We start from the raw sequence: 11,686 nt of genomic DNA on the forward strand, positions 1-11,686 counted from the left end.
AAGAATTTTTGGCTTTCCAATTTGGTCTTAGACCTTGTCGCACAGAGGAAAAGAGTCACATAAAATCACTAATGGGGACAGGCTTGAAGCAGCAAGAACAGTGATGCAAGAAGAGGGAACCTATGTAAACAGGAAACTGTTTACATAACACAAATTCAAGCTGGCAGCCTAGAGTGCAGCTAGCACAATTGTAACTTATCAGATGGCCTAGGACTTAATTTTGTTGTTAAATCTCACCAAAACCTTCTGCTCTAAGACGTTTTAGCCCATAAAATTGTATAAAATTACCTGGTGCTCAAACAGCAACATAAACAAGCTCATCACTTCACCTAAAATGGCAGTGGAAGATACAAAAGTGCAGTGAAAGAGGCACTTTTAAAAGTACCAAGATAATTTACATGTTTAGCTTCATTTTCAGCTGTACATTTACATTATCTGACATTCTTACCCCGTTTTCTTCCCAACACATTAACCAGTTATGATAGATTAAGACAATGCTTAGTATTGGCCTTTAAGGAAAGATATGAACTAAGAAAAGTTCTAAAGTAGTTCCTGTAAGCTGAGGCACTGAAGACTCTTAGCTCTTCAAACAGGTAAAAATCACGTGTCTCCTACAAAGGAATTAATCAGACACGACCTTTCCAACTGTCCCTGCTTGAGATAATGCAAGGCAATGTTTTGTAGAAGGGAGGAATAATTTAGACCAGAAAGGACTTCCAAAGATCTCCAGTTCAATCCTCAAAAAATAGGGCCACTTTAGATCACAGGAACTATCTCCAAAAATGGAGATTTCACAAACTTTCTGAGCAATTTGTTCCAGCATTCTAACTACCTTCACAATAAATAGTTGTTTTCTCATGTTGTATCAGAATTCCTGTTTTCCAGCTTATATCCATTGTCTCTCATGCTTCCACTAGGCACATCGGAGAAGTCTAGCTCTTAGCTTTCTTAAGGCTAAGCAGACCCAGCTCTCTCAGCATCTCCTCATATGTTATATGCACCAGCTCCTAATCAACTTGGTGGCTCTTTACTGAGCTCCCTCCAGTAACTCTATGTCTTCCTTCCAAAGAGGATCCCCAAAGTGGACAACACAGTACTCCAGACGCAGTCTCAAAAGTGCTGACTGGAAGGGAAGAATCACTTCCCTTGAACTGATGGCTATACTTCTGCTAATGAAGTTCAGGATGCATCTGGTCTTCTTGGCTACACAGACACAATTGATGGCTCATGTTCAAAATGTTGTCAACAAGACCTTTTCTACAAAGCTTCCAGCCAGCCAGGTGGTGGGCAGTTTGTGCTGTCCTGTGGAGTTATTCCATCCCAGACACAGTATTATGCATCTACTTTTGTTGAACTCCATGAGGTTCCTATAAAGCCGTGTTTCCAGCCTGCTGAGGTCCCTCTGAAGGGCTGCCCTGCACTCCACTGTTCCCTCCAATTTGGTATCTTCCACAAACTTGCTTATAATGTCCTCTATCCCGTCACTCAGGCTGTTAATAAAGTCATTAAAAACAGTATTAAGTCCAGCATCAGTCCTTGTACGACCGCTGCAAATAATACATGGTCCCCAGTTATGTTTTGTACTGCTGATCATAATCCTTTGCACCCAAGAGTTCAGTCAGTTTTCTACTCACTTTAGTGTCCACTCAAGCAGCCTCTATCTCCTCAATTTGGGTATCACAATACTATGCGAATTTGTACTAATGCCCTTGCTAAACTCAAGTTAAACAGCATCCACCGCTCTCCCTTTGTCCATTGATCCAGTCATCGCAGAAGAAAATCAGACTGGTTAGGCAAGATTTACTCTTGGTAAAACCACATTCATTATTACCTATCACTTTGTCCTTCACGTTCTTGGGAATGGCTTCCAGAAAGATCTATCTCTTAATCTTACCAGAGACTGATAAGCATCATCAGAACTAGGATGAGAGCTGTGAAATGGACTGCAAGATAGCTCCATTTTTTCTCAACAGTGAGCTGTTAGGTCAGCACAGCTTTCTCATGTAGTGTCACCTACAAAATAAACTCTAGGCTTCAATTAAGTAAAAAGTCTTATCCAAGTAACCTAAAAAATGCTACTAAAGCCTCATAAAATAAACGAAATAAGGCAATAAAGTAGTAGCCATGAACTTTTCTGTTGCTGACCTACCTGAGCAACTGAATATTGTGGGGTTTTCAAGCCTTCTCACAACCATTAGTTTGGGTACCAAGAAACCATGAGTTCACCTTGTATTGGAAGTATAGTAAAGAACACATAGAACTTACAAGGCATTAAGATAACTGGAAAATAAATTTCGTTTCTACTAAATTTAGGCTTACACTAAATAAATAGAAAACGTTAAAATACTGTATGTAACTGTGCTCCAAATCTGAGATATTCAAAGGAGCTCTGGTGCAGGATATGCCCAAATTCCACTGAAAAGTTGCTGAGATGTAGTGGCTGACATCTTATCTGGGTCTTCAGAAATTCTGCATTCATCTACAAACATGCTCCAGGTCCTCCTTTGGCTCTTTCCTCCTCCTTCCTATACAGTCAAATTCTAATCTGGTGGCAGCATTTGTGAAGCCGAAGCAGGTAACAGACTCCATAATGTCTAAAAATCCTCTACCATTCTGAATACTCTCACAGAAAGTCAAAAGGAAAATCTGGTCATTCCCTCAGAATGCACAGCCTCTTCAAAAAAACCAACAATGTTATAACCTCCTCTTTTCTGATCAATACCTGTGAGCAGTGGACTTCACAGGAAGGATTAACTCCCTTCTGGTTTATAGGTATCAACCTGAGATCGGACTGCCTTAGCAGCAGTCTGTCTGAGTTGATGAAAGGTAAGACTGGTAATGAGAAGACTGAAGAAATTTTCTTCATCTGTCATTTTGATTGATATCACTGTTACCTTGTAAATTTAAGCCAGACTTCAGAACACCACCTTCAACAAGCCTTTATCCCAGTCATCAGTCATCAGTCTGCATTCCTATTTACATACAATCACCTAGATGTTGTTCTTAACTAATCCAGTATCAATGCACAGAAAAAAATCTGCAGAAGCAGGAATTCTGTACTCATTCAAGTTGGTCCAAGGGTGTCATAAATTTTGATCTTGCTTACAAAACCAAAGTAAACAGACTTAAATTACTATTAAACTAGATGGAAAAGAATCAGGTTGAGAAAGATGGGGGAGCCTCAGCATAAGTAAGATCAACATTGTATTTCATTTTGACTCATTTCACAAAAGCTGTGTTGAGCAGTAAGGACTCCTTGAATGTCTCAAAGAGTGTTAGTTAGAGAGCGGGGGTTTGATGTTGCTAGCTAACTCATGCCTTAAAGGCTCTCAGATGGAACAGTGACTCACCTCTAATAACTCTAATAATAGCAGGCCACTCCAAGTTCAAAGGCACCTGCTGAGATTCCCAGTGTATGGCTGTCTCTAATCTTTGGAGCAGCTCAGGTAATAGAAATGTTACGCAGTCACCTCTAAGCGGATCAGTGGTTTTGAAGGTATTTCTCAACACTGAAGTTTTAAAAGAACTCACCATCAGCAGTTGCTGTTTTCTCAGCTTTTGGGTTTCTAGAGCCAAGCCAGTAAGATTCCTGCACAGGGAAATACCAGGGCTGTGGTAGCCCATAGTCCCCTAAAACAAAAATAAGCAGGTAAAGTGCACTTCATAAAGACATTCCTCAGTAGGCATAAATTCATCTAGGCAAAGCCTGAGCTATAATTATATACACCTTGCATATCAGAAGGTCAAACCATCCACCTGACAGAACAGATTTTGTTTGCATATAGTTCTTTTTCTTTTAGACAGGAGTAAAACACTCAAAAAACATGTGATCTGATTTGCCTTACTTTTTCTTAAGTAGAATGTGGTTTAATTACAGAATGAAGCTACTCCTTACACAGGGACAATTTGAATCCTCACTAACCAGTCAACAGCTGTCAAGGAACACCCTGACTGCTTAAGATGGGATCCCAGCCCCACTCAGGGATTTTCTTTTAAGGCCCACTTAACACTTGAGGGTTGACATGAGTGAAAAGCTTATTATATTTACACTTATTACCCTGGGCCTGAATTCACAACTGGCAATGAGAAAAGCGACTCTGGCTGTTACTTCAGCACACAGCTTTGCAGGAAAGTGGCAATAGAGTAATCCTTTTCTTAAGGAGAAATGGGCTTTTTGGTCACACGTTAATTGTTTTGAAAAGAAAAAGTACAGTAACATTATCAGTTCTTGTCAGGTCAGACCAGAGTTAGTGCAAGTCAATACTGCTGTCCTGGATCATATTGCTTTATAGAATGCAGGGATTTGAGCTACTATGTTTACAACTGTCATCCTTGGGAACCCAGATGTTATTGGCCTTGTGCTACTCTTGCAAAATAAGCAAAGGGAATTTGTGATGCTCACTCAAAGATGGTCAGGTTTTCCATACCGAAAACCACTGTTCATGAAAGTGTCTGCCTATTTCTGGCTTACCAAAAGTACCCTGTATTTCTGGCAACCACTTGTGCTCCCATTAATGCACACAAATGCTCTGTCTGCATCCATAAGCAGTTTGCCTTGCACTTGTTATGGACTGGATTATACCTCTTTGAAGCTGGTGGCTAAAACAACCGCTTCTCATTCAGGATGAATGCAAAACCCAAGGGAACTCCATTATGGAGCAGAATGCTCAAATAGCCAAAGGACCAGTGTGCCAATGAGTGGCTGGTTGCAGAGAAAACTCGAGCAAGAGCTGAACCATATGTTTCAAAGGATTAGCTAGAGAACTCATATAGTAACCTCAAAGACTACAGCATTGATTTGGTAGGTCTTCGTGTGTGTGACAGAAATGCTATGAGAAATTCTACAGAAACAGAGGAACAGAAAGCCAAGGAGACACTCAGAGCAAATATTGGGAAGAACTGAAACTAATGAATAGAAGTCCTGAGAGGCATTAATTTTGTGTAAAATGCTGGCTGAAAAAACCACCAACTGGGATCCATGAGCAAAGAAACCCATCTTATTTAATCCCTGCTGTATTCATTGAAATGTACGTTGTTTGTCCATTCTTTTTTAAATAGAGAGTTAAACAGGGTTGCAACACAGGCGTCTCTAAAGAGGAGCTTCTAGGAAAGTTACTGCACATCATCTTTGAAAATAAGTATGCCAAAATTGCATTAAAATTCTTTGTGAGGACACATTTCTTAAAAACTTTACAGGCATTAATTTGGTGTAGCATAGCTCACTTTGGTAGGGACAGAAATAAAGCAGTCTTACAGTAATATGTTAATTTTGAAGCAAAAAATCCTCATCTAAAACCATTTAACAAACCCTTCTTTTCTTGACTTGGATTAACTGTTGTGATATGTGCAGAAAAGCACCATACTCCCTTATCCATCATTAGTTTCCCTTCACAGCTAAAAAATCTGCAAGGTCTCAAATTCTGAGTAACCAGTCAAGCAAAAAGTGAGGTTTTATTTTGTTTTTAAAAAAAGGAAAAAAGAGAAAAAAGCAATCTGCCAAGAAACACATCCTGGAACTGTAGTTCACATGTAGGAGTAATAAATTAATGAAAAGAAAAGAAAGCTCACTTGCTTGTACAGCATAAGAATCTGCATTTATTATATTGTAATAATATTCAATAAGAAGATAATAATTTAAGCTACAAGGACAAACCATTTTCTCATAAAAAGTTCCCAAACTTTGTAACTGATAAGAAAGGAAATCCTTCTGTGGACTCGCACTAGAACTAGGACTCCCATTTAGAAATAAAATACATCCACATAGGAACTTTCACAGCTGTCTAGGACACAATATTCACCTCAGGAAATCATACTATCCTTTAAAAAACAGGTGGCCTAATGTGGCCATAGTATTATGTGAACTAGGACTGTTATTTCTATATTTTCAAAAAATTTAAAAATTCTCACTAGACATGGTTGAAACTTCTCAAAAGAAAAATATACACACAAATTGGCTTTTAACAGATGATATTTTGATAATTATTTTCTATTTAAATTTCAAAAGGACCAGTAATGTTATCCTCCTCACTCTTTCCTCCTTTTCAGGACTAAAATAAGAGAAAGGAAAAAGAAAAGAGAGAAAAGTGGAAGTCCTTAATAAATCAGTGGTGCTATACTGGATAAGACTCACAATCTGCAATGTCAAATACCCTTTTCCTGACAGCAATACTCAGTGATTAGACTAACACATTTTATAACAAATACCACTACCTTGTATGAATAAGAAATTGACATACCTGGAAAAACATTATCAAAATACCAAGAAAGTACTCCATAAATAAAAGCGTCACAAAGCATCATTTTAATGGAAAAAAGAAAACTATATTCATCTCCTTCCAAGGGACTGGTTCTGATGTTACCCCACTGTAGGCCAAGACCTTGCTCTTCATAGCGTGACAAATATTCTGTACCAAAACCAAAAGCTACTTGAGAAAGCAAACTCTGGAATAAAGAAAAAAAAATATTCAACTCAGAGGGACATTTTGTAAAGCAAGCACAAAAAACCGATGACCTTCAGGGACTGGACTTCAAAACTGATAATGCCTAACAACTGATCAGGAAGAAGCGTTTTCACACTATATTGGACCCGGATATTTAATCCTCTGAATGGCAGCAATTCTAAGCAGTATTTAGCCATAATAGACTGAATTAAACCTTGGCTGTACTTTCTTTAGCTACTAGGTAACCTTCACAGCTTGTTTTTTCCCATTGACGTCTCTGTTCTGAAAATACTGTAGATGCATCTAGAAATCTGCAATGTACACCTTTGCCTACCATGGAGAAAGAAAATATTTCCTGAGTGTATGGGGCAGGGCCACTATTGAGTATCGAGGCAGAAAGTACACCAGATGCTCAGGATAAGGAAAACCACAACCAACCCCTCCCTTGGTGTGTCTGCTACCTGGTTCTCACACAACAAACCAATAAAACAGTACAGGATTCAAACATCCTTTTCAATGTTGTATTGCAAAAAAAGAGCAAGAAATGATATAGAGCTGTTTCACAGGATATGTAGTTCAGCCAGGAATGTCAGACCTTAGGAAAATGAGGGGACAAGAGGTATCCCGACAGCAACTCTCAGTGAAGCATTATCATAGTGGGCTAAGTAAAAAAATATTTAGTTTTCAGCAATACATTCATCGTTCAATTAATTTACTTGTTCTTAAAAAAAATTGTTTTTCTTCAGGCCCCTGACACATGGACAGCCCACCCCTTATCATCCCTTGTAATTAGCTCTTCTTTGAAGACCAACCTCTGAACAATAAAAGACTAAATGTAACAGGAACAGAGAAAAATATTCATGATTTCTGGCCAGCAAATATCCTTTCTTACCAGAATGTCTCCTCCTCCACTTTTGGAAGAGGATAAAGTTGTCTTTATGCTTAGACTGTGCACTAGTCTCAAGATTTCTTCCCAAATCAGAACTTGTAAGAGGCCAACCCTACTCATTTCCTGACTTAATGACAGGATCAAACTTTGCAATTATTGCCTTACTTGGTAGAGCTACATCTATACAGTACATCAATTAAGCATGCTGATTCACAGCCATATTTACACTTAGTTATAGCCTTTAAAGTGTTTTGTTTTCTTTTTCATTACATTTCCTAGTGCAAGAGGAAAAGACAGTACTTCTCTTTTACCAAGGTTGTTAGAATGCTCAGCAGAGATGGGGAGAGTGGATTCAAACACCTGCTCCCCTTTCCTGATTCACTGAACAATGGAAAATCATTTTAAGTTCACAGTTCCATTTCAAAAAACAGCAAGAAGTTTCCACCTCCACTGAACTGTTATGTTTTTTACCTATAATGGAAGAGAACCAACAAGGAAGCACTGCATGGAGAATGTCCACAACTTCTTACGCAGAAGGTATTTCTACAGAACTTTGGTACTTGGGTTTAAATCCTAATTCTGTTCAGGTAAAGAAGGAATGTGAACCTGAGGTCTTCTCATCCTTAGACATTACCCTGTTAATTAGGTTATGGCACACGAGAAAGATAACTGTCCCCATTTTGTGAATTGCCTTTGTATATATTAAACATAGCTGAAGTTTATAAGGAAGTGTTCAAAATTTTTTGAACATTATGCTAATCTCCTAGCATTCAAAAAGTAAAATGATTTTTACTGAGTTTTCTAAAAGCCATGAAAATATCTCTTGGTCAGTAGGTCTGCTTATTCACTTGCAATCCCTAATTATTTGAGAGAGATTCAGAGGTCTCCCTCTCTGGATCAAAAAAGCAGAAAGGAAGAGAGAGGTGTGCAATGCTTTGTTACTTACATATGCATAGTGAGAAGGGCAGCTAAAGTTTGAACCCAAAGATACCATATAATCTGTGAAAGACTTACTGCTAGGATCTTCAGATTAATAGTCATGTGGTCTTGCCAGACAAAGCAGACAATGTGGGGCAGGTACAAGGTGAAGTAGATGACACCACTGCAGGCAGCTGCTAGATTTGCTTTGGAGAAGAAGGTGCTGAACAAGAAACACTGCATTATGGTGGCTGTGATGAACGTCAGTAGGAATAGAAACAAGAGAAGTGGACTGCTATAATGTAGTACTTGTCCAAACTGTAAGCAAAAGGAAAACAGAAAAATTTAGAAGTACTGCCACTTTCTGAACTAGCAGGAAAGGTCAGAATTGCTATTGACATGTAACATGTAATAGGCCAGTCTTCCTTACCTGATATGACTTCTAACTCTCTCAGGCAGTAGTTTCAACACCTGAGATCATTACAGTAACAAATCCTTCAACTAACTTGATCCCTGCTCCTGGACTGTGATTTCAGGTTAGCACAACTGGCTGTGGAGTTCATATTCATATTTGATGACTGAATTAAGATCGTAACTGCTTGAAAACAGACATTCTGTCCCTGTCTTAATAAGCAAATGATTCCAAGCATGATGTGCCTGCTTGGAAATTCATACACTGTAAATAAAACTATTTGAACTATCATAATAAATTTTCATTGATCTCCTCTATCCACTTGCTCAATGTGCAGGAAAGACAATGTAAGGAAGTCCAACAAAATGCATCTTCATAAAAAAAAACAAAAACCAAAAACCAAAGAAAAAACAAAAAAAGCCCCAGGAAAACTATAGAGTTTCTGCACATACATGGTATTCAGACTCCAGAAGCTTATCACAGCTGAGGAGTCCAAGTGTAGTTTCTCAGAGATCCTTCCGTACTAACTAACCCACAGAGTGAACTTTAATGGACCTTTCTTGTTTAGAGCTTTTGTAGATTAAATGTTCCCTCTCAAGAAGAGCATGTACTGCTGCTGATTATTTATTTACTCTTAAAAAACAATGCTGAGATCTATTTATTAGGCTCAACTTTGTTCTGAACCTTATATAAGGCTCAAATAGATCAATAAAGCCCTAAACAGGTCTCAATATTGTTGCAATGTCCCAGTGGGCCTCTGAGACTGATTTCTTTATCAACAGTGATACAATCTCTCCTAAGAATGTATTTACAAAGGTGCGTCACACAGGCACAGCGAAATCCAGTAAAGGAAGCAAATTACAGGTATAAGCACATTCCTCTCTGGTATTAACTACCTCCTCATTTTTAATTAAACCAGTGTAGCAGATAAAGTAAGCTTTCTCTATCCACCCAAGCTGTAATGAAACCACAAGTAACTAGGATTCATCAGGGCAGGCTGATAAGATAGAGGAGATTGAACCCTAACTATGCATTTATACCAATACCAGTTCCCCACATCAGAAAAGATGCAAGGGCATTATTCCTTATAAAAATGTAAAGCTTTATATAACTAAATATAGCAGCCAGGAGGAGCTTGGTTCTCAGGTAACAGAGGTAAGAGGTAGTCCTTAGAGACAACATCCAAACTGCCCTGAAAAGTTAGAAAAATTACAGAAATTCTGAGTCACAGAGCTAAAAGATTTTTGGTTTTGGCTTTTGTTTGTTTTGGGGTTTTTTTCAGGCTGTCCTGTAAGTTCTGCCCTTGCAGTCTCCTTTTCCATTGAAATAGTGGCATCAATTCTAAGCAGGCAAGCACTGAATATTATAAATGAATCACATATGGTGAATTAAGAGATTAAAATTCTTCATATTATGATCCCTTCTATTTGAAGAAAATTATTATTTCTTGAGAGATCTGCCTCTGTCTACAGGAAATAAAATATACAGAGTAATCAGCTTGATGTACTGTTCTGGGGGGGATACCACAATAAATCTTCCTAGTGAATTTATCTTTCTGTCTCTGCCAAGTGCTAGTGCTGTCATTAGGTCTGCTTAGAAGAATGTGCCTGCTGCCTGCTGTGATCAGAAGAGGCCACCAGCCATTCACATTCCCTATGAATGGCTACTGTTCTTTCTCAACAGCAAACTAGTATCAGCAGTACAAACACAATGGTGAGTTTGAGAGTAGCAATCCTTACCATAATCAGTGCTGTGAGGAGGAAGGTGCTCACAGCCATCACGACAAAGCTGTCTAGGAACCAAGTGCACCAAATCACCCCATTAGTTATACCCCGGTTCTTCATAGCCTCTTTCAGACGCATTTCCTTCTCCAGCACTATACTCTTCACAGTCATGGAAACTGAATATATCCAAGCTAGCACCATGAAGATGGGAAAGGCGCGGTTTAAGGTGATCATGAAGCTACCAAAGCAAGAAGGGAGAAATGAATTAAATTTAGGTAAAACAATGAAATATTGACATGAAAAGCATGAACAAAAAGGAAAGGGAGTAGAGAAGAATGGACTTGTTAAAACGGGCTGGAAATTCTCAGTCTAAATGTCAACAACAGATTGTTCACACATTGTGAAGTTCACAAGCAACCTGAAAATTAATGAAGTAATGGTTGCTACACTCCCATGAGACAGACAAATGTTATTTTTATTTTACAAAGAGGTTCTGAGGGTTACTGAAGGCTACAAAATGTGGTGACTCATGAAAACACCTCTCTCTTCACAGTGAATTGCCATAATGCTTTTACTATGATGTACAAGGAATATCTTCAGACATATTCTAACGTTAACAATTTGGCTGTGTCACTGTCTTCTTATGCTCCTCAGATTCACTGGCAAAATAATTAAACAAATTAACCGTTAGAAGCATCAGATGTTGCCAGAAAAGCTGCTGAAATTCATACAAACCATGACTGGGGGAATGCGTTGGGAATGTTTCACACAGTACCATTTCCAAAATGACAGTGCTGGGACAGGCTGCTGTGAGCGGCCCTTCATGTACTGTGATGAAGATGCTGCTCCCCCTCTCTGTCCCTCCCCCCAGGCTCTATGGCGGTTCAGCCATGGCAGATGCTTCTTGGTAAAGCACTGCCCCAAATGTGCTGTCACGGCGAGAAAGAAATTTTGGGGTGATAAAGCTGAACACATTTTCTATGAATTTGGGATTGCAATTTTCCAATGAAATTATGATGAAAACCAAATGCAGTTGATTCTTTAAAGGCCAAAAGCTTAGAGCTGTTAAAACCAAAAGGGAGCAAAAAGCCTTCAGCTTCCTAAATCTGACCCCTACAGAACTACATTTTTGCCGTACGCTATCCTAGCTATTCCATTGTCAAAACAAATGGAAAATCTTAACTTTTTCACCAAAAATTCCTGAAGAGCAATCTGGCCTGCTGAAACAAAGCTAAGCTTTGGCATTTTGCCTGTTGGCAGACACATGTAACCCAGCACTAGGCCTGCATAGCACAGCATACGT

At 38.8% G+C, this 11,686-nt stretch overlaps 1 protein-coding gene across 7 annotated transcripts in view; it reads right to left on the reverse strand.

Moving 5' to 3' along the window:
- The window catches only part of ABCA4 (ATP binding cassette subfamily A member 4), an 87,433-nt gene that overhangs the window by 34,001 nt on the left and 41,746 nt on the right, over positions 1-11,686 (reverse strand). For all 7 annotated transcript variants that reach the window (XM_080407045.1, XM_080407044.1, XM_080407040.1 and 4 more), the window contains 4 exons: positions 10,399-10,621; positions 8,344-8,565; positions 6,237-6,441; positions 3,532-3,630 (listed from right to left, as the gene is read on the reverse strand). In XM_080407045.1, coding sequence (XP_080263171.1) covers positions 3,532-3,630; positions 6,237-6,441; positions 8,344-8,565; positions 10,399-10,621 — 749 coding nt within the window. The remainder of the gene's footprint in view (positions 1-3,531; positions 3,631-6,236; positions 6,442-8,343; positions 8,566-10,398; positions 10,622-11,686) is intronic.

Source organism: Falco punctatus (assembly GCF_963210335.1).
Source record: "Falco punctatus genome assembly, chromosome: 11".
NCBI classification, from domain to species: Eukaryota; Metazoa; Chordata; class Aves; order Falconiformes; family Falconidae; genus Falco; species Falco punctatus.